General features: G+C 41.1%; 1 protein-coding gene across 3 annotated transcripts in view; it reads right to left on the reverse strand.

The window, feature by feature from the left end:
- Positions 1-8490: 8490 nt before the first annotated feature.
- Positions 8491-23745, reverse strand: part of ARHGAP12 (Rho GTPase activating protein 12) — a 144088-nt gene continuing 128833 nt past the window's right edge. For all 3 annotated transcript variants that reach the window (XM_089668684.1, XM_089668685.1, XM_089668683.1), the window contains 6 exons: positions 23333-23452; positions 23001-23099; positions 21677-21754; positions 17774-17908; positions 16838-16940; positions 8491-13796 (listed from right to left, as the gene is read on the reverse strand). In XM_089668684.1, the coding sequence (XP_089524810.1) occupies positions 13622-13796; positions 16838-16940; positions 17774-17908; positions 21677-21754; positions 23001-23099; positions 23333-23452 (710 nt within the window). In that variant the 3' untranslated portion in view covers positions 8491-13621. The remainder of the gene's footprint in view (positions 13797-16837; positions 16941-17773; positions 17909-21676; positions 21755-23000; positions 23100-23332; positions 23453-23745) is intronic.

Here is a 23745-nt window from a genome sequence, read left to right on the forward strand (position 1 = left end):
GATAACTCAGGGCTTCAACGGCCCCCTGAGAGAGGACCATCTGTGAGGCAGGGAAGGAAGGAGCAGCCCAGCTAAAAGGCCTGGTAGCAGCCACTGACCCCCTGGGCCAGATAGGGGAAAGAGGCACTCTAGTAGGAAACTAGATTAGCCTGCCACCCAGGACTGATTTACCATTTATGTGGCAGACACTGGATCCCCTGCTCAGGGATTTCCTTCAGAATAGCTGGATAAGGAGTCTGGGATGGTACTACAGGTGTCGTTGGCTAGCTCTCCGAAAGAGACTGTTTTGCTGTAAAATTGTATTTAGTTCAGGAAGTTGTTCTCGCTTCCATTGGGCATCCCATACACCCCCAACCCTATCCAAGTTCCAAGTCCTCTAATAAAACTTCAAAACAAGCTCAATGATTGGTTACCGACTCCTGGATGCAAGTCTATGTGGAAATGCGTGTTGCCTGGCTGTGCAGGACTATAGGGGGGCCCCAAATATTTCAGCAAGTCCTAAGAGGGTAGTGCTACATTTAATTCAAAGCCAATATGAAATACACAAGTCAATGCAACTCTGTAATCATTAATACTTTTTTAAAAATGTAACTAGAGTAAACTGATATATCTGCCACTTGTAATCCACTGTACTGCAGCTATCCTCTAGTACTGGACAGAGGAAAGCAGGACTGAGCCAATTAGGTGTGCTGCATTTAAACATATTGACAGATAGAAAAACTCCCCCCCCCCATCCTATTTAAATTTAACTCCATAGTCACTCTCTTTAGTGTTATGTAAGGGCTAGTAAACAGTGGTAACAAACTTCTGGACACATACAGATGTATAAAAATATTAAAAGTGGAATTAGAAATACAAAAAAATATGTAAACAACTACAAAATTGCAGACCCTAATCCATTATACAAGGTAGAACCTCAACCATATGATAATAAACATTAATTATTACAAAAAATAAGAGGCTCCAATACACAAGATACAGGTTAAAGGTATAGAATTCATATATCTTATAATTAATACTAATGTTTAACCTCTTGCCGACCGCGCATAGCCGAATGACGGCTTCACCGCGGCCGGCCAGTTCTGAGTGGACGTCATATGACGTCCTCCCAGAACGCGCTCTCCTGCGCGCCCCAGGGGGCGCGCACCCGGCGATCTCCGTGATCGCTGTGTCCTACGGACACAGCTGATCACGTGATGTGGTGAAAGGCCGATCCCACCGGCCTTTTACCACGTGATCAGCGGTGTCCAATGACACGCTGATCACAGGGAAATGCAAGTGCCGGTTCTCGGCTGCACTTTCCTCACGCTGTCAGATCGTGAGGAAAGTACTGCCGAGAACCGGCAGTTGTCAGAGCGGGGATCGGCACCGATCATCAGGGCACTGATGATCAGTGCCCTGATGATCGGTGCCCAGCAGTGACACCCGCACGTTCCGCCCAGCAGTGCGCCCACTAGCCCCGCCCACCCGTTCCCAGCAGTGCACCCACCTGTGCCACTCTGCAGTGCCACCTACCTGTGCCCAGAAGTGCCACCTACATGTGCCCAGCAGTGCCACCCACCTGTGCCCACCCACCTGTGCCCACCCACCAGTGCCACCCACCAGTGCAGCCCAGCAGTGCTGCCAGTCAGTGCCCAGGGGTTGTGCCAGTCAGTGCCGCCAGTCAGTGCCCAGAAGTGATGCCAGTCAGTGCCGTCTATCAGTACCCATCATCAGTGTCGCCTATCAGTGCTGCATATCAGTGCCGCCTATCCGTGACCCCTAATTAGTGCTGTCTATCAGTGCCGCCTATCCGTGCCACCTCATTAGTACTGCCTATCAGTGCCCTTTAGTGCCGCCTATCAGTGCCCATCAGTGCCGCCTATCAGTGCCCATCAGTGCCGCCTCATCAACGCAAATCAGTGAATGAGACAAAATACCTGTTTGAAAAATTTTATAAAAGAAACAAATAAACTTTTTTTTTATTTTCAAATTTTTTGCACTTTTTTTAATTTATAGCGCAAAAAGTAAAGCGCCCAGTGGCGATTAAATACCACCAAAAGAAAGCTCTATTTGTGAGAAAAAAATGATCAAAATTTCATATGGGTACAATGTTGCATGACCGCGCAATTGTCAATCAAAGTGCGGCAGCGCTGAAAGCTGAAAATTGGCCTGGTAAGGAAGGGGGTATAAGTGCCTGGTAGGCAAGTGGTTAATGTGCTAGGATCTCATTCGCTTATCCATTAAACCAAATTGCATTACCCTAAGCTGCCTAAAATGAGATATTCCTAGATTGTAAGCTCTAACGAGCAGGGCCCTCTGTTTCCTCTTGTGCCTAATTGTATTGTAACTGTAATGTCTACCTTCATTTTGAAAAGTGCTGCGCAAAATGTTGGTGCTATATAGATCCTGTATAATAATAGTCAATTGCATAAAACCACACTTGAAACTTATGAGAATTTATATGACACCTATTTCTAATCCCTTATCCCTGTGGAGGGCGGCAAAGTGGCTTAGTGGTTAGCCTGTCTGCCGTGCAGTAAATGGGTCATGGGTTCAATTCCCAACCAAGGCGCCTCCTGCATGGAGTTTGCATGTTCTCCCTGTGCTTGCGTGGGTTTCCTCTCACACTCCAAAGACATGCTGGTAGGTTAATTGGCTCCTGTCTAAATTGTCCTAGTTTCATCCCTGGCCATGCGGGATCTCCTGCATGGTAGGGGTTGGGGAAAGACCTGGCAACCTACCCTGTAAAATAATTGCTAAGAGAATTCATGGAAAAAGTTGCTTATGGGTGACGGTGCATGCAATCACCAAGGGTCAGATACGACGATAGATAGATCCCTGTGGAGTATAACACACACAGTCCAGGATGCTAACCCCCATATTTCCACTGTGGAGATAAAATCCCCACCACTGCCATCTTGTGGATGGTCTACAAATTACTCTAATAATTGGTGAGAAAGCAGTTTAAGTCTATATCTTCATTTAAACCACTGGGGGTGACTGTGTTTAACTGGTGGATCCACCAAGTTTCATTCTTTAAAATCTGTTCTTCAAAATTACTCCTCCTCCACTGTCTATACACTCTATCTATACCATAAAAGGTTAGTAATCCTGTTGTGACATAACTGGTAAGCTAAAAATACTAATTTCTTAGTTGTACATCACATAACCGAAAATGATTGGATACACTGTATTTCTGTATCCATTATTAATGTGTTCAATAATCCTAGTGCGCAACATGTGTGTTGTTCTGCCTACATACTGCAAATTGTAGGGATATTCCAACACACTAGTGACGTATTTGGTATCACAAGCAATTAATTATTTTACTTTAAATCTCTTCTCTGTAGTATAAGACTGAAACTCTTCAATCTTCCAGTTTTTATTCTGAGTGATCTTACAAGCGTTACATCTTCTACACTGATAAAACCCATTTTGTTCTTAAAAATTAAAAAAGTGACCTTTTTCTAGGGGGATCCAGAACATTGAGTGCTACTTTATTCCTAAGCCCTGGGGCTTTCCTATAAATATATTAGTATTTAGTTGGAAGAAAATTTCTTCTGCTGTCTGCGATTCCCTGCAAAGAGGCCGATAAACATCCCCACCACCAGTACAAGTGAGGGCACCCTTCACTGGGAAGAGGATTATCCTCGACATCTGGAGGACTTGGGAGTCCAGTTGTCCTTATGGGCATATGTGAATGGCTTCTGCTTGCTGCTTGCAAAAGGTATGCGTCTTGGCGTCTGAAGGCAGCATCAGCTTTTGACTCCACAATTTCACCTTCTTCAGGGGTAAGAAATTCTTTTACCCACATTCAGGGACGCTACAAATTCTTTCCCTAAAAAAGTAGCCTCTCACGTTGCTTCCTGCAGAGAAGTTCTGCTGACCAGCAGTTGATCCAAAGGATCCTCATATAGGTGGACAGTGTTGAACCTGAAATCTGCTGTAAAATATCCAAGGCATTGACTGAGAAACTCAAAGCTTTTGGAAAACCCTGCAAACTACTACCCAATGGCAGTGTTTTCTGGAGTGAAGTATACACTTTACCAAAACCTTGAGCGCTTAACACCCTCCCACCTGCTGCACAGCTGCTCCAACCAGAAAAAGATGCCTTAGAGGGGGCCTCAAGCCTCCTGTAAGAAGAGTCTTTAAAGAATGGACCCTCATCCTCTGGGACCATTGAGGTTTTATTAAGTGACCAGGCCAACAGCCGGAGAACCTTTTTTTTTTTTTTTTTTTAAGGGATCTTCCCCTGGAGAACTGCAGAGTGAATCAATTCAGTAGAGAAAACCCCTTCTCCAGGTGAGTCCAATTGGCATGCATCACTTGCTGTAAGTTTCAAAGGAAAAGATTTGGGATGCTTTGGCAACCAATAGGACCCAAATACAGTGAGCTGCTGAAGTGTTGCGCATGAACTCTTCTGTAGCCAAGGCATAGGAGGGCCAGCACCCTGGGATAAATTTTAAGGGTGCAAACCCTGTATTTATTGCAGCAGATGTCTTCACTCTGGGCAAGAATTAAGGGACCACACCTCATGATGGGCATTCCTGCAAAGGGATCATCAGAGAAAAGGCTCTGCTGCTGGCGGACAACGGCCCTAGACCTACATACAGTCATAGCCAAAAATATTGGCGCCCCTGCATTTGTCAGATAATGCACCACTTCCCCCAGAAAATGGTTGCAATTACAAATATTTAGGCATTCTCGTGTTTATTTCTTTTGTTTGTATTGGTATGACACAAAAAAAGGAAAAACAAAAAGCCAAATCTGACATTCCACACAAAACCCCAAATATGTACTGGAAAAAATTATTGGTACCTTGCATTCTAAGTTTGTGATGCTCCTGTAATTTGTAATTAAACTCACCTGTATAAATTACCAGATCTTAATGTTCCTGTGTCCACTGTGCGCAACATTGTCAAGCCGTTTACTATAGCTAATCTCCCAGGACATAGACGAAAGAGAAAAACTTGATCAAAAATTGCAATGAAGGATTGTTCGAACAGTGGATAAAGAACCTCAATCAACTTTGACAAATTCAAGCTGACCTTCAGGCACAGGGTACAACTGTATCAGCTCGCACTATATGTCACCATTTGAATGAAAAGGTATGCTATGGTATGAAACCCAGGAGGACCCCACTGCTGAAACATAAAAAAAGTTGGAGTTTGCCAAAACTTACCTGAGGAAGCCAAAATCCTTTTGGGAGACCGTGCTATGGATAGACTAAACACAATTACAACTTTTTGGTAAAGCCCATCATTCTTTAAAGAAAAGAATACAGTCCCTACAGTCAAACATGGTGGAATTTCACTGATGTTTTCGGGTTGCTTTGCTGCTTCAGGCACTGGATGTCTTGACCATGTGCATGGCATTATGAAATCTGAAGACTACCAAAGAATTCTGGGTAGCAATGTAGGGGCCACTGTAAGAAAGTTAGGTCTCCGGCAGAAGTCATGGCCAAAGCACACATCAAAAAGCACCCAGAAATGGTTTAGAACAAAGCGCTGGAGAGTACTGAATCCCATAAAGAACCTGTGGAGAGATCTCAAAACAGTTGGGAAAAGGTACCATTCCAATCTGAGAGACCTGGAGCAGTTGCTGAAAAAAGTGGTCCAAAATTCCATCAGAGAGGTGTAAGATGGTTACAGGAAGCAATTGATTTCAGTTATTTTTTCCAAGGAGTGTGCTACCAAATATTAAATTGAGGGTGACAATTTTGTTTAGTCCATTTTTGGGGTTTTGTGTAACACGTGTCAGATTTGGCTTTTTGTTTTTCCACTTTTTGTGTCATACTAATACTATCAAAAGAAATAAGCATGAGAATGCCTAGACATTTGTAATTACAATTTTCTGGATGCAGTGGTGCATTATCTTACAGAAATTCAGGGGTGCCAATATTTTTGACCATGACTGTACTCCCTGTGACCAACTTAAGTGACACGCCAGGTGCCAAGGTTAACACCCATGCAGGATCCAGTGTCCAAAATATCATTACAGGCTGGTCCTCACAGGCTCAGCCAAAGCATCAACAGATCCTGCAAGCTGCAGATAGAAGCAGCAGTGACTATGGCGCAGTCAGAAATCTTGATGGAAGAAACTTTGAAAGCAAAACCTCCACATAAATAAGGTAAGCCTCGCTTAGTAGAAAGAAGAGGTCCATCACCTAGGACACTAGTAAAAAACCAAGGCTAGTCGGGAGTGGAGGGGGTTATATAGGGAATATCCCCGTAGTTTTCTTTTTTTGCCACTGCCCACTCACCTAAATATAGCTGCATAAACCTGTGGTTAAAAACTTAAATTCTGGTGTCTTGTATTGTACAACTGAGAAATGGTATTATGCAAATGTTACAATGATAACAGGAAATGAGTATTATTTGCTATATTTAGTACATATGTCAAGGATTATGTGGGTTGCTATTGCTGGCATTGCATACCTGGCATACATAATTATGAGCCACAGGCTAAAAGCATCATTCAGGAACACGAGTGTGAGCAATTCTTATACTTGGTCTAAAATGTTTGTGTCTGACTTCTCTGAAAATAATTATATCCCATGTGTCAACTTTAAAGTGAAGCCTGAGCCCAAACCGATTTTTGTTAATTTCTGGACAGAATAGAACCTCTATTTTATTGTGGTCTATGAAAGTGTCTCTCAACCTTTTTTTCTGTCAAGGCACCCTTTAAAATTATGACCAGTCCCGAGACACCCTTTAAAATTATGGACAGTCCCCAGGCACCCTTTAAAACTATGGACAGTCTTCAGGCACCACTTTCTAAAATAGGGTGCCTGAAGACTGTCCACAATTTTAAAAGGGCACCCCATTCTAAAATGTAAAAAACTATTCTAATAGTTTGATATAACACAGCAACATCCACACATGTAGGACACCCAACATTAGAGGGGATTTATTCTTCCAAAGCAAATACACGTTTGCACACTGGTACTGACTAGTATTCCAGTTTTTCTCTATCACTGAGCTAATGTGACCCCAGCACTGATGGAGAGGGGCGGGGGAGGGTCAAACTAGGATGCTGTGCACGCAGTTGACATCCTCCTTATCAACTGATGATGTAATTGCTGGTCAGGATGCCGGTGGCTAGAAGGTCATTATGATGCACAATGAAAACCTGTGGCTTTGTGTAACTAAAAGGCAGGCTTATTCCACCTGCTGGCTTGTATACAAGTTTTGGTAAATTTTTAGACATTTTTGCCAAGGCACCCCTGAAGAAACCTCAAGGCACCCTGGTTGAGAAAAGCTGGTCTATGACAACCTTTGTGAGACCTCCTATCACTTCTCCAGCAGAACGCAATAATAAAATCCCTTCACACTTGTGGTTCTGTAACACACTCATTTTAATACTCCCATCCTCCTGGAGCCTGGGCAATCTGTATGTAGGCAACCCCCATAATTCTGAACAGGCTGGCAGCACACGTCAGTGCATGAAAAACTGGATCTGCATCATTTTCAGCAAAGCATTGTACCACAATACAGACTATGTGCATTGTACTGTAGGTGTGTTGCCAGCTACTGACAATGTGCGTTGGGGTGCCATTCTAAATGAATAACACTGTTGCAATGCAACACACATGCATGTTTAGCCAGACATCAATACAAATCTGAGGAAGGTTTTAGACTTCTACTCTAGCATTTTTATTTCTTTGTTGCTGTTAAAAGATTCCCCCTCACTTCCTGAATGGTAAAACATTGACAGAAGTGAAAGTTAAATCTCTCTAATGAAGCCCCAATAGCAGTAATTCCCAGACAGGGGTTACAACTCTTCCCCACTCTAAAACTAAACAGAACTTTTGGCTGGACATACACTTTACATTTGACTGTACTTTACTGCAATGCATTAGGTGTGAAGCCAGCCTAAAGCTGGCCATACACTGATCAAAAAGTGTCTTGTTCAGCAGAGACCGGACAGAATTCGATCAGTGTGTGGCCATCCCTGCCTAAGGTGATCATTTGATTGACTTCTGTCAAAGGGACATGCTGATCAGTGTATTCTGACAGAGGGTGTAATCCTTTTTTTCCTCATTTTGTGCAGTCAGCTTAAGAGCCCATTCACACTTGTGATACTTGTCATGTGACTTTGTGGTCCAAAGTCGCATGACAAGTCACCCCCCATGATTCCCAATGGGTACCATTCATATCCGTGTGACTTCAAGTTGCAGCGTTCATGCACTACATTGGTACGGTTTTCATGCAACTCGAGTGTCAGACTGCAATGAAAACCCTCAAAAGTCGTATGAACGTTGCGCCGGAATGTTGTACATGCAACAGTTGTCCATTATCATTAACAAAAACCAAAGTCGTATCCAAATTGCATCGTGCAACTTTGGAGTAATACAAGTGTGAACGGAGCCTTACTCTTCCCCATTCTATCCAAGTTAACATGATTTGCTGACTAGCTTTACACTTTAAAGGAATCTAAACAAAACATTTATCTGTGATTTGGGGGAGAAACCTGTAATATAAGACCATTTTTGTACTACATAAGAAACTCTGTGCTGATGTCTTTATTAGCAACAGACAGAAAATACAACATACTGAAGTTATACTACAAAAATACATTTGGGGGGAAAAAAAAATAAAGTTCACACATCGTTCCCTGTAACAAAATCTTCCAAATTCACTTTTATTTTACAAATTGGTCTACATTGTCAAATGTAATAGAAATACTCCAGCTTCACAGGTCATTATTTTGTTCTTTAATTCATTACCGGGCACTATTTTCTCACCCACAGGCACAATGAAATGGAACTGTTTTTTCACCTCTGCAATCTTTTTTTCCTCTAAAACATACTGTACATATTAAATAACTCATTGGTTTGAGAATGCAGTTTAAATTAATTCCAGTACCTTTACTTAAAAATGCTTACCTGCAAATAAAAAAAAAAAATATGATCTAAAAGTGCTTACAGACAACATACCCATAGACATTAGAGGAGAGTTAAAGTAGGAGGACTAAATTTGGGAGTGGCTATTGCATACTTGATTTTGGAGGTGTACGCACATCCTGGTAATACTTATCCTTGCGTCGCTACGTAAGCAGACATAAACCCTAACTGGATGACATTTGGTTTATTAAAACACTGTGAATTATAAATAACTGCCTTGGTTTTTGTAAATATAATACTAGCTTTGATCTTTCTCTTATTCTTGGTTGTATCTGAGTACTGCTGATCTCCTCTAGCCTCTTTCAGGCACTTCCTCCTATCAAGCTCTCTGCAGCTTCAGCTGAACATCATTACTCTGGACTGGCTTTCTAAGAGCAGCAACAATGGACCATGCTTGCAGAATGTGTGTCTGAATGTCCGCTTGAAGTCTCCACAAGGGCTGCATATGACAAAGCAACAACACAGGAGCAAAAATGGGAGACCGTTTCAACCCCTTAACAAGAAGTGCCTGACTAAGGATTTTCATGGCAGCATTACCAGGTATTCTTTTGAGAAGCAAAAAGATGCAGATATAATAAGGTAAAACTCTACTTTTGGTGTGACATTAACATGTTAAGGGCTCATGCACGAAGGGCTTAAAGAATGACACTTTTACAGGCGTTTTTTTTAAAACCGTAATAGCACCTCTACGTTCGCCTAAGTGTACATGCAAACACGGGCATTTAAAGATGGATTACGAGAGGAGCGTTTACAGGCAAAAACCATCACCAGCATGTTCAGGAGAGGAGTTTTTTAGTAGAACAACCTCTTGACATGCCTATATGCGTGTAAACACAACGAAAAACTAGATGCATTTAGCACTTGAGCGTTCCTTCATTCCAATGGCCAGAATAAATTCGTTTTCTAGCCCATGGAATCCATTTATGCTCAAATGCTTGACACATGTAAATGCCTGTGCAATACAAGGATTTAGGCACATTCTGTGCATCAGCCCTAAAACTTATGAGATTTTAATGATTGGGTTTAGATTTTAATAACCGACTCACTGCCACTACAGCATTGCCACTCTTCCCCTGCACACTCATTTTGGGTAGGTGGCTCATAAAATGAATAATGATGGCAGTCCTGGAATCTGCATCTTTAAAGTGGTTGCAAAGGTTCCAGGTTTTTTACCTTCATGCATTCTATGCAAGAAGGTTAAAAACCTTCTGTGTGCAGCAGTCCACCCAAATACTTACCGGAGCCCCCTCTTGATTTAGTGGTGTCCACAAGCGCATCGGCTCTCCGGAGACTATCACTCCTGATTGGCTGAGGCAGCAATGGGAGCCACTGGCTTCTTCCAATCACAGCCAGTGAGCCAATCAGGTAATGGAGGGGGCAGGGCCTAGCTGCTGTTGTGTGTGTGAACTGACACGCAGAGCCGCAGCTCAGGAGCGCACCTGTTTGGGTGCCCCCATAGCAAGCTGCTTGCTCTGGGGGAACTCAGCAGGAGGGAGGGGCCAGGAGTGCCAGCCGGGGACCCAAGAAGAGGATCCAGGCTGCTCTGTGCAAAACCACTACACAGAGCAGGTAAGTATAACATGGTTTTTTTTTTTCTTTAAAGACTTTACTATCACTTTAATGTTGCCAAGGTTCAAACTTGACAAGTGGAGTGCTGTTCAATAAATATTTGGGGTTATTTTTATTCTGGATCACCACATACTGAATAATTAGGGTTTCATGGGCTGAATCACTAAACGTCTCATACATTTTTGAGCCCTCGCTCTGCCCCAACATACAGCAGGCTTTGACTCTTTCTTGCTGTTATACTTCTACATTTTACATAATGTAAAATAAATGAAAGAGCCAATAGCAAATGTGAGAACCCATGTTGTAAGAGCAGCAGGTAGACAAGGCTAGAAGCTGATGAGAACTGTGCTGGTGCCTCTGAAAGATGTATAATGTTGATAAGTGGTCCAACCCATCGATATTCACTTAAATTAACGAGTTAATTTTTTCCTATAGCACACAGGCTGAATATTTAATGCTGGTTTAATTTTTTTTTTACCATAGGATCCATACGCACACAAAGAACAATGTTCAAAGTCCAGTAACCCACAGCAATCAGAAAACATTCATCTTGGTTGTCTTGGGTTACTATCCTTTTTACATCAACACTTCTCTTCTCAATGCTTTAGTGAATACATCCAAATCTAGGATCAGTACATTTGCTGTAAGCACTGCTCCAGCATCACAACAGGAGACAAAAATGATATCAGACGTTATCTGTACCTTACTGTCACTTAGCCAAATAAATGCGTCCTAAACTGGCAATGCACATTAGGACTAGTCTAAGACCACTGCTATTGGGGCTTAACACATCCGGGTTCCAGTTTTCAGCATAACCATGGCACTTGCAGGAAAAGTCAGGCATCAAGGCAATACTATGATGTCCTACAGGGAGGAAAGAGCCCCTTCTTGGGGAATTACTGATAGGACAAAGACTGCAGCATGAGTGTGGATTATTTCATGTTCTATTCTGAAGTGACACAATCCTTTCAACACTTGTCTGTATTAGGCAATTTGATTTGAGAAAGAAAAATATTGACAGCCAGTACTAATATCCAAGGAACATGCTTCAAGTAATTTTGTTAAAGTGTTACTAAACCCACAACAGTAAAAATCAATCTGTATATACAAAAAAGCATGCTTGTTATACTGTGGGACCTAAGGGGTCCTCTGCATTATGTAAAAAGGCTGTTTGATCCTGTCTTCTCTGATCCACCCCTTTTTCCACAGTCCCCATCCATGTGCTGATAGTACAGAGCCCTAGGAGACACTCGGAACACGCTCAGTTTGGTGTGTATTGCTAGAGTTTTTTCTTTTGAAGGGTGCATGTGATCAGCACAAGGCCAATCAACACTGTCTAGATAGAGGGTCTGAGGTCATGCAGCCTCATAGGAATTCAGAGAGGAATGAAAACTCCTCCTACAAGCTTTAACCAGTGCTCAGCTGGATATGATAGAAACCACAAGACTGTTATGTACTGCTGATGTGAAAAGGTATTTAGCAAGTTTATATTTACTAAAATAACTGCAATTCCATGTTCTGTGGGAGACTGGATGTTTAGTAACACTTTAAACACCTAGGTGCATGAGGCCCTATAACACTCCAAAAAGCCTTTAAATAGCCAAGAATCTAATTTGGTGTGCCATGGACATGTCTGTGTGCTGATGCCTAAATCATTTGTAATACACACGCACACATAGTACCAACTCATGTTTCAAAATTCTGAAATTGCTTGGGTGCAGTACACAGTGTATACTGGCGTGGTCTTAGGAAAGGTCAGTTTTTTTGACCCAAACTTTAGGCAGATATTAGGGAGGCAGGTTAGAAGTAAAGTCATCAACACATACCTGTGAGTTGTACAAAGAGGTCTGATGGTTCTCTGGCTGGTCACAAGCCCTGCAATCACAATGACCTACACTATGGTGCTGACATCAGCAGAGCCCTTAGTGAGTAAAGTAAGCTATGCAGAGACAGGCCAAGTCACGTGCGGTCTTCCGATCATGTGACCTGAAGTGCCTGAAGTGTTTCACGACCTTCCCGCCACCCTAATGTATGGGCAGTCTATTAAAGCAAATCTATCTCTACACTACAGGGCCACTCTAAAGCAAAGAATGCTTTTAACGCTGACAATTGAATATCATCTGATGTCTATAGGTACCTTTATTTCAGATCTGTGGGGAATTTATCTGAGACGAGAGGGAGGAAAACCTACCTGCATGGTTTCAGATTGCTGAGAAATTAAAGAAAAAAAGAAGAAGAAAGAAAAAGGAAGTAATGACTATACAGCTTTCTTTATATACAGTATGCCAAAGTCTAAGCTGCCCTTTGGCTTCTATTTACATAATAAGTGTAATATTTTAATACCACAGAATTAGCATGACCACAGTATACAGTATCAGCGCTCAATGGAATCTTCTAGCTGCAGGTTAGCACACAGTTAGCAATGTCATAGAATACTATGATTATATGACTTACACACACAATCAAAATTCAGTCAGAGAGAATGCACTGATAAAAAAAAAAAGTCCAAAATATGATTTTGGTGGCTTAAATAATATTTAACACCAGTGTACAGCTCTGCAAGGTCGAGAGGACAGAAGCTCAATTTTTCCAGCAAGGAGAGCTTGAGAAGGAATAGAACACAATGGTATAATAATTCTCCGTGCAGAGCCGAGCATTTGTCAGATGTTCCTTTGACCATGCTGCTGTATACCTGCACAAAAAGCCACTGGCTGCTTCCAACAACACATACCAGATGCATTTTCACTAGAAAAAATAAACTGAACTTCAAATGGTTCAACAGCAAGTACAAAGATCAGCTGCAAACACTTCAGGACAAGTGACAGTGGTTAAAGGTTCATATCTATGGCATATTAGTAGTTTTAATCTCCAGTAAATCCAGTGTCTTTGTTAGACTTGCAGTTCTGTTAAGAAATTAAAAAAAAAAAAAGGATCCAAACTTAAAACCCCCAAAAGATCATAAAATGTCAAAAACAGTCAATGGAGAATTGATAAGAGATATGTAGGCCAAAACGTTTCAACTCCAGCGCTTTCCAATCATCTTCACAGAAGTGCAAAAAGAAACCCAAGGTAGTTTTGGTCCAAGATAGAAAAACAAAAAAACACAAAAGGTAGTGGTGTCCTTCTGGCTGAGATGGTCGTTCAGAGGCTGCCAGAGATGACGGCTCAGCGGCCAAAGATTGAGTTATACTCCATTAGAATTAGCTCTACTATTTGACTCTGGTATACCGTGTGGATGGCTATATTTCCAGTTTCTTTTTCCGGCTTCAACAAGGTTGGACCGAATACTATTGCTAAACTTTGAAAATTCATTCTGTTTTTATCTCCAATTTCCACAACACTAGAGAAGGGGGAAAAAAACAAAATATTAGAAAACGTAAAAGCTGATTTCTTTACATACAATTGTATTATATTCAGAGATAAAATTGAACTAGTACTTGGTTTGTAGAAGCCGAATAATGACATTTTCAACAAACGTACTGTAGACAAATTTCCAATAAAATGACTGAAAACTTAAGAGGGCCATGTTTGTCCATACAGGGATGCACAGGCTATTCATGTCCCATTCATGTCAAGTGCAACGCAGCAGCTACTCCTAATTCGACATTTGTGTGGGTGCATGCAGGTGTGGGTCGCCAAATGCGGATGGTACACTTAAATTATTATTATTATACAGGATTTATATAACGCCAACAGTTTGCTCAGCACTTTACAATATAACGGGAGACAATACAGCAACAATACAGTTCAATACAAGAGGGATAGAAGGGCCCTGCTCCTTGGCTGGAGTGAATCAGGGTCTATACTTCTAAAGTGCTAATAAATTACAATGGGATGGACAGTATACAAATATTTGCTGCAGCATTATGAAAAGTAAGGTACATGTTCATACCGGCAGTGTTGCTGTACTTACAGTGTACTTCTAAGCACTAACTGAGGCTCAGAACCAACACAGATTCTGGGGTATGAGGAGAGGACATGCCTTCTACCCGGTTCAACAGGGCTAGGCCGTATGGAGCATTCTTTTTAACCTTACACTTGATTTAAGACACTTTTCAAAAGAAATGCTTTCCATTAAAACATGATGTTGTAATTGCCAAGGGTCTAAATTGACAGAGAGTGGTTCAAGTAGCCAGTCAGGAAAAATCTAACTGCACAACCCATATCCAGGCCACAAAGTCCACTGAAGCTGGGATGTGGAAAGATGCTGAGGCACAGGTACACCATCTGTTGTCCAAATCTGGGTAATCCAGTGGCTGGAGAGGGATCATCAGTAATTCTAATGTTTTGTTCTAAAAAGCATACCTGTCTTCTAAGGGGCATATTCTTAAAGCCAGTTATCGTTGCAATAAACAGCATATTGTCACAAAGAGAGTAACAATTAATGTAAATCTACATGGTTGTAAAGGCTGAAGATTTTTTACCTTCATGCATTCTATGCATGAAGGTAAAAAAAAAAAATATCTTCTTGATCCAGTAACGTGCACGGGAGCCCTGCTGTCCCAGGTGTTTCTCTGCTCTATAGGCACAGCCATTGGTTGCCACTGCTGTCAATCACAGGCAGTGAGCCAATAAGGAGAGAGCCAGGGGCGGGCCGAGCCGCAGCTCTGTGTGTCTTATGGATGCATAGAGTGGGGCTCAGGAGCGAGCATGCACCAGTGACCCCACAGAAAGCGGCTTGCTATTAGAGGCAATGGCCAAGGAGGAGTCAGGCGTGCCGGCGGGGGACCCGCGAAGAAGAGGATTGGGGCTGCTCTGTGCAAAACCATTACACAGAGCACGTAAGTATGACAAGTTAAAAAAATAAAAGAAATAAAAAATCACTTTAAATACAGAGAATATTACTGCAACCTGGATTTCCCATTCAAAAGTTCAAAATTAAAAATAGGATGGTGACCAACACATTACATGATCTCTAGGCAAACCTGGTGAAAAAGTGCAAAGTGTGTCAACATAAATTTATAGCAATATTAAAAAAACTTCAGCTTTTTTTTTTCTTTTTTTTTTTTTAAACAAATGTTATACATACCTGTTCTGTGCAATGGTTTTTACAGAGCAGCCCCGATCCTCCTCTTCTCAGGTCCCCCACCAGTGCTTCTGGCTCCTCTTCTTCAGCGAATGCCCACCATAGAAAAGCCCAAGCCTCCCTGTCTGTGTCTACTGACAAAGACAGGGTAGCACAGCCCCGCCCTTGTCACAGAATTTGATTGACAGCAGTGGAAGGCAATAGCTCCCACTGCTATCAATCTGCTCAGTAAGAAGAGAAAGCTGTTGCTCTCATCCATATCGCTGGATCAAGATCGGGCTCAGGTAAGTATAAGGGGCTGGGGGTATCCTCTGGCACAGAAGGTTTTTACCTAAATGCATATAATGCATTAAGGTAAAAAAAAAAGCCTTTACAACCACTTTAAGGTTGAACAGTATGGCCCATAAGGCTTAGGCACAACCTCACCTGCACCCATGTAACAAAGTCAAGGCCTGGGCTATAGGGCATTTAGACACTGCATAGTTAGGCTGTTGAGAAGACATGACATCTTTCTCCACACCCCAGAAGGAGGGTTGGTTCTGGGACTCCAAAGCTGCACTGCAAATGAAAATTTGTACCTAAAACCCCATTTCCTTAGGTTGGCATTTGCCACTGCAAAACCAAGTAACATTCTTGCAAAATGAGGACAAAAGTGGATGAACCCATGCCAAAATAATAGATATTACAGACACACTCCTAACATAGCAAGACCCCCTTAAGGTAACAGTAATCAGGAATCTGGCACAAATCAACAATACTAGAATCATGTCTCACCCTGGTGACACAGTTTTATTGCTCTTGCATGAACATTAACATACCAGTGTTTTAGGACTGTGCTAAGGATTTATTATTTTTGCTTACTAAAAGGGCTCTGCATGATCACAAAGGACTGGTATCTTGTAATATGCATTTATGCAAAGGAAATAAAACAGACTCAGTGGTGAAGGTGCACTAGATATATACTACCTGTGGCAGAATCCAGGGAAGTACCCAGCCAATGTACCTAAATTGTATTTTCTGTTTTTAATAACAGTCCCCAACATAAAGCCGTCATTAAAACAGTTCACAGTTAAAATACAATCCTGATTTAATTTTAAATGATGGAGTCACTTAAACAAAAATGCAATCATTTCAAAATCTTTGCATAAACATACCAAAGTAACACAGAAGGCCAGATCAGCTGAAAAAGCCGATTTACATTCTAAAGCACCAATCAAAAGTTAGTTCCACAGTGCTACACTTGTTTGTGAGTTTTCGTAATAGAAAGTTGCTAAGCTCAGCATTATTGCCACTTAAAACAAGACCAAAGCATTTCAATGACAAATCTTTCCATACATTCAGTTCTTTAAACTCACTGTTTAAGATGCTTGAAGAGCGCCTGCATTGTGTCTTGGTTGGGCTTTGGCAACTGCTTAATTAAATCTCTGACAGCTTGAACGCGATGTTTGGGTTCTTGTTCTAGGAGAAAAGTGATTTGCTATGAATTATGTCAGCTGATATGAAGGTATACGGCAGGGACTAGCTATACGCTGTCATCCACTGCCCTCAAGTGGCCACATTTAAATGTTGCCAGAATACTACAATGTCTGTAAATCACGCACCACTGAAAAGCAAAATGAAAAGCTACAAAATGACTACATTACAGTTATATGAATAGAACAGATGGTGTGAGCTAGAACAAGAATCATTTGTGGGCAACTGTGTACCCAGAGCTGATATAATGTCATTGATCCAGCCCACACAGCAGTTCCCAGGTCTCATTAAAGTGGTAGTAAACTTGCTGAAAAAAAATAAAACAAAAACAGGGCCCCGGGTGGTTTAGGCCATAATGTGCTAGTATGCATCACATTCTAGCAAATTATGGCATACTTACCTAAAATGAACCCCTCCAGGGGTGCGCTGTCACCACTGACAGGGCTTCCATCTTCACCCGGTCTTCTTTCCAGGTTCACGGGCTGTGGCCTCTTGAATGGCCAAGTCACAATTATGTCACAGCCACAGCACAGAGCTCTGAAGGGACGGCATGAATACGAGTACCTCCTAAACACCACACGTTTAGAAGATATTCACTGTACCTACATATGAGCCTTATTATAAACTTACCTGTAGGTACACGTTCAAAGAACAAGTTTACTACCACGTTAATAGAAGACATGGAAACTTCAGCTTCTATGATGTAAGACTTGCAAATCAAGATAACAGTAACACCATTAATGTTAGAAGGAGAGTGCTGAAAAAGCCAGAATAAATATACATAGAAATACGCTTCAGGAATGCAGCCTGAAACTTACTGATAGCATTCACAAAGTCATTGAAGTAGTTGTAGGTAAAAAGGGGTTCAGGCAGTTCTCTGAAGAACATCTTCAATGCACCCGTAATGACATGGATATCTTCCCATTTACTGTCGTTCAAATCCAGTTTCTCATCTGGAAGAACAGAAGATACAAACTGCTAAAAAAACATAATGAACCCCTGGCACACAGCTAAATATACCAATAAAAGAGAACTGCTAAATCTGACAAAAGATTTTTATTTTTCCCCACACATACGTAGAATTTACACAGAGCACAGCCCTGCCAGACAGCACAGCCAGGTGGATAATGCCACTTTCTCTGTTACAGTTTTAAACTATAAAAGGAATACAGTGCTGGATTCTCTCCACCCTAGCCTTCTGACCGGACAGTGAAAGAGCAGCAGACTAATGAGGTCATGGATTTGCTCACTATGCTCTCTCCTTCTATCAGGAAAGATTTTTTTTTTTGGACACATTTGCATGCAAGACACCTGATTGGACCTTAGTGCTGCTCCTTTCTCTCCAGTCTAAGTACTGCTTTATAGAGGATTGCAAGAGGTTCATACCAATACATTTTAAGTTATTAACACTCATTAAATTCGCTCAATAAAGCAGAACTTCTCTGTCAATCAACATTAACTATTTTTAGTCCTTATGCTGCTAGCATTAGTATATAGGAGTATATAGGAATAGGAAAGTATATCATATTTACTTGTTTAAACTTTTGTTTACATTTCTTCAGTTATTTCATGGTAATTTCCTAAGCAAATGATTCATACATCCCATTATTCTTCAAAAGGGGAGGAGAGGTTTTCTTAGCCAAGCATACCTTCATGCCTGAGCTAAGGGAACGGCAGATGGACTCCAGGAAGTAAATGCTAGATGAGTCATCTGCCCTCATTCAAGATGGCCACAACCTGAAATGCTAGTGGTGGTGGGTCAAAGTTATTTCTCAGCAAAATAAAGCATGGAGATATGGATGAATGAGTTATTTTGCTTTGAACATTAAATAGGATTTTTACTTTGTGGTGCTGACATGTAGTGTAGCTCCTCTTTAAAGAAAAAAATAATGTGTAAACCCTTAATGGTTGAAGGCCAAACAAATTTTAACACCTAAAGTATATTTACAACTTTGGGATGCCTTAGTAAGACTGTACATACCAAAGCAACTACTTGGGTAAAGTATTCCTTGTGTGACACCAGAGTCAATGGATTAATGAATACCTAGTCATAATAATTAGTGTCTTTTCACCTGGAGTTTAAATTTAGGCATAAGTGACAATTTCATATTTTGACATTTACAAAAAAAAAAAAAAATCTACAGGGGTTAGACAAAAAAAAAAATAGAACCACTACAGGATTTCCAGGTGTGAAAGTGACTACATGTTTTGCGATGAAGGCGGAAGTGATGTAACATTATTTTGCTTTTGCTGTGTGATGAGACACCTAGCTAACAGGTAGGAAGCCTCACTTTCCATCATACACTGCATGAGCTGCTAGTAATACGGAGTCATGTCAGAGCTTACTGAGCTTCAAAGAGGGCAAATTGTTGGTGCCGCTTAGCTGGGGTCACTGTGATTGAAGTTGCAAATGTATTTGCCGTGTCGTGAGGTACAGTATCAAAACGTTGTCTGACAAGCATAAACGTGGTCCACATGGCCAACTGACCAAAAGAGAACAAATGGACATTGCATAGAAATGTGACCCAACTGCTGCAAAAGTGACTGCAGAGCTCAATCTCAGTCCCTTATCAGGCGACATTTTCCCGTAAACTGTATATGCTGTCATAACCTTTGATACTGTTCCTCATGACATGGCAAAAAATTGGCAGCTTCAGTCACTGAGGCACCAGCTAAGCGGACACCAACAATTTGCCTTCTTTGAAGCTCAGTAAGCTCTGACATGACTCCGTATTACTAGCAGCGCACGCAGTAAATAACGAAAGTGAGGTTTCTGACCTGTTAGCTAGGTGTCTCATCACACAGCAGAAGCAAAAAAATGTTGCATCACTTCCACTTTCAACGCGAAGCATGCCATCACTTTCACATCTGAAAATCATGCAGTGTTTCCATTTTTTTTGTCTAACTCCTGTATGTGAAAAATTATGTACGTGTTAGTGTACACAGTTAACAAAAGACTATATACAGTTGTGTCCAAAATTATTCAACCCCCACTGAAATTGAGTGTTTTGGCCAGTTTGACATTGCTTTTGATCATTCAGTCATCTTGCTTACATTTACATTAAAGAGGCACTTGTAGGTCAGACAAATATAACATAACAGTTATAATGAAATAACCACAAATGTCTTTTCTGTGCTCACAGCATTATCAGTTTTATTCAACCCCCAAGTGACATTCAATCTTAGTACTTAGTACAGCATCCTTTTACAGTTATAACAGCTTTTAAACGTGAAGCATAGCTTGACACAAGTGTCTTGCAGCGATCTACGGGTATCTTCGCCCATTCTTCATGGGCAAAGGCCTCCAGTTCAGTCACATTCTTAGGCTTGCGCACTGCAACTGCTTTCTTTAAGTCCCACCAGAGGTTCTCAATCGGATTTAAGTCTGGTGACTGCGATGGCCACTCCAAAATGTTCCAGCCTTTCCTCTGCAACCATGCTCTAGTGGACTTGGAGGTATGCTTGGGATCATTGTCCTGTTGAAAGGTCCAACGTCTCCCAAGCCTCAGGTGTGTGACGGACTGCATCACGTTTCCATCCAATATCTCCTGGTACTGAAGAGAATTCATGGTACCTTGCACACGCTGAAGCTTCCCTGTACCTGCAGAAGCAAAACAGCCCCAAAGCATGATTGACCCTCCACCATGCTTCACAGTAGGCAAGGTGTTCTTTTCATCATAGGCCTTGTTCTTCCTCCTCCAAACATAGCGTTGATCCATGGGCCCAAACAGTTCTAATTTTGTTTCATCAGTCCACAGAACACTATCCCACAACTTTTGTGGTTTGTCCACATGGCTTTTGGCATACTGCAGTCGACTCTTCTTATTCTTTGGAGACAGCAAGGGGGTACGCCTGGGAGTTCTGGCACGGAGGCCTTCATTACGCAGTGTGCGTCTTATTGTCTGGGCTGAAACTTCTGTACCCACATCTGACAAATCTTTTCTCAGTTCCTCAGCAGTCACACGGGGACTTCTCTCCACTCTACGCTTCAGGTAGCGCACAGCAGTCGAAGTCAGCATCTTCTTTCTGCCACGACCAGGTAGCGTTTCAACAGTGCCCTTTGCCTTGAATTTGCGAATGATGCTTCCTAAGGTGTCTCTTGGTATGTTTAACATCTTTGCAATCTTCTTATAGCCATTGCCCTTCCTGTGAAGAGAAATCACCTCTTCTCTTGTCTTCCTGGACCATTCTCTTGCCTTCACCATGTTTGTAACCACACCAGTAAATGTCTAGAAGGAGCTGAGTATCACAGTCATTTTAAAGCTGCCTAATTGGTGCTTATTATGCTTGATTGCTGCTCGGTGACATCCACAGGTGTTTTCAATACCTGATGGAAAGCACCTGTATGAACCTCTGTTCTTCAGAGTGGTAGTCTTTAAGGGGTTGAATAATTGTGGCAATGAAGAAACCACATAAGAACCATTTACTACTGTATTACATAAACAATTGATGTCATTTTAGTTGCATTTGGGTAGTTACAACGTCCTTGTAGGATTTGATTCTGAATACAATTCCAAATGTACACTATAGTCCCTAAACCCCTTTACAGCATTGGGGGTTGAATAATTTTGGACACAACTGTACATCTATTGCTGAAGACTATTTGTGTACAAGAGGAACGAAAGATGGAAAAGAACATTTCTAGTATTGGCTAAATAAAGAACAAAGCCCAAGAACAGGTTTAAACTAAAATTAGAAATGATGGCTTCTAAAAAACTTACCATGTGTGACTGCAAAGCGGAGCTTTTGTATCACAGCAAGGTTCCCGCTGACTCTGTATAATCCATCTATATCCAGTCCTAAAGAGATTTAAGAAAAACAATGTTATTCCAACTGAACATTCATTTTACAAAAAAACCCCATAAAATCTGCAAGAGGCAATTCTTCCTTGAACAGTTCTAAAGCAAAGGGAGAAAATCTCCCATGATGCACCTAGAGCTGCTTCGTCTCCTGTGTGAGCTGTGCCAGCATGTATATGGATATAGTAGAGAGATCAGTAGAGTTTCCGGACATTATGTCCTTTAAGGCTAAGCTGCATATTAAATGCCCTCTCCAAGGAAAGTAAGCTGGGCATACACTAGTAGAATTTTGTTTGATATTTTTCGTTGTAAGAATGCTCATTTGTTTTTATAATCATTGGTAGGGTCAAATCAATCACAGTGATGAGAGAATTGAAGGAGCAGGATCGATTTTTTTTTCTCAAATATACAAATTTCTAACAGTGTATGTGGTTTTTGTTCCGTAAAGTCCATTCATTCCAAAATCACATTTTAAAAGCAAATGAAATCTTGAACTACTTTTAAAGACATTTAAATGTACCGAGAACCTTCATTCAAATTTTAATATTTTGCTAGTGTTTACCCAACTTTAGCTGGCTATATTTACTCACTTCTATGGAACTTAAGTTGGATATCTTTGTTGTTCCATAAGCAGGAAATGTTTAGCATAACATAATTAACCCTTTTACTGTCCTATCTGTACAGATCTAATCGCGGGGGATTTTACACACAGCTGCCCAAACCCCAAAGAAAATAGAAAATTGGAACTACCGCCAACTTATTCTCTAGGGCAGCTTTCCTCAGCCTTTTCAACAAAGAGGAACCCTTGAAATAACTTTCCCATCTAAGGGAACCCCTACTAAAAATGAGTAGATCTACAACTCATGATACATTAGTGGGATGGTCAGTGGGAAGAATGCTCCTTACACTTGTGGTTATTGGGAAGAATTACCCCCTTACAGATAGCTAAAAAGATCAATGATGTCAGTGGGAGCTTATCTGAGAGGCAAGCATTTATCATTACTCAAGGAACCCCTAGCAATCTCTTGAGGAACCTCAGGGTCCCATGGAACCCTGGTTAAGAAACCCTGCCCTAGGGTGTCTACTTTCAGGAAATATATGTTTTGGTGGGTTTTATGCAATCTTCAGCGTTAAATTATTTTTTACACGTGTAAAAAATATTTTAAAAAATGCTCTGGCAGCGAAAGGGTTACATGCACTTTGTAGCTACGTATGTGAATAAGAGATTGTGTTTGAGGACACGTACCATGTTCTTCAATATGGTCAATGCACATCTTAACAAAATTTGGCACAGTAGTGTTTTCTCTCTGACAAAGACCAGCCAGACTGGAGCCAAACACCTGGTCTGTAAAAAAAACAAAAAAAAACAAAAAAACAAAAAAAACAAAAACGATTAGGAAAAGTGAAGAACAATATAAATGCAGTATAAAAAGGACAATATAAAATACTGATCAATGGATTAAAACATACTATTAATATGAAGAGTTGCAACATTTCAGCTGACTGATATTGAACAACATGTCTATATCCAACATGTTTTAATGAACCCTGACAAATGAACGGGGTCCTTTCTTTTACCTTTGATGTAGCCCTTCTCACGGACAGCTTGCAATGTTGGCCGTCGGATAAGAAACTTCTTTAACTTCGTTTTTGTTTTTTTCTGCTCAGTGTTGTCAATACTGGTCGTTTGTTTAATGGCTAAAGTAAAGAAATGACAGGCGTGAGTAGACAAGCAGATTGTGATTTACAGTAAACTATTGCTGTTGTGGAATTACAGGTCCCAGAGCAATTATGATAAAGGTACAGTAGCCAATATCAAAAATCCAACAAATCCTATCAGAGAAGCCAGAAAGATGAATGGTAATTAAGAATCAACTTAATAAAAGCATGAAATACTGTAAAATAAACAAAGTGTGCTACAGAAAACTTAACTGTAGTGTGTAATCACCCTCAAAACCTTGATAAATAAAATCTACCTCTTTATTATTTCA

This window comes from Staurois parvus, unplaced genomic scaffold, assembly GCF_062004578.1.
Source record: "Staurois parvus isolate SC_StPar_1 unplaced genomic scaffold, SC_StPar_1.0 ptg000061l, whole genome shotgun sequence".
Lineage (NCBI taxonomy): Eukaryota > Metazoa > Chordata > Amphibia > Anura > Ranidae > Staurois > Staurois parvus.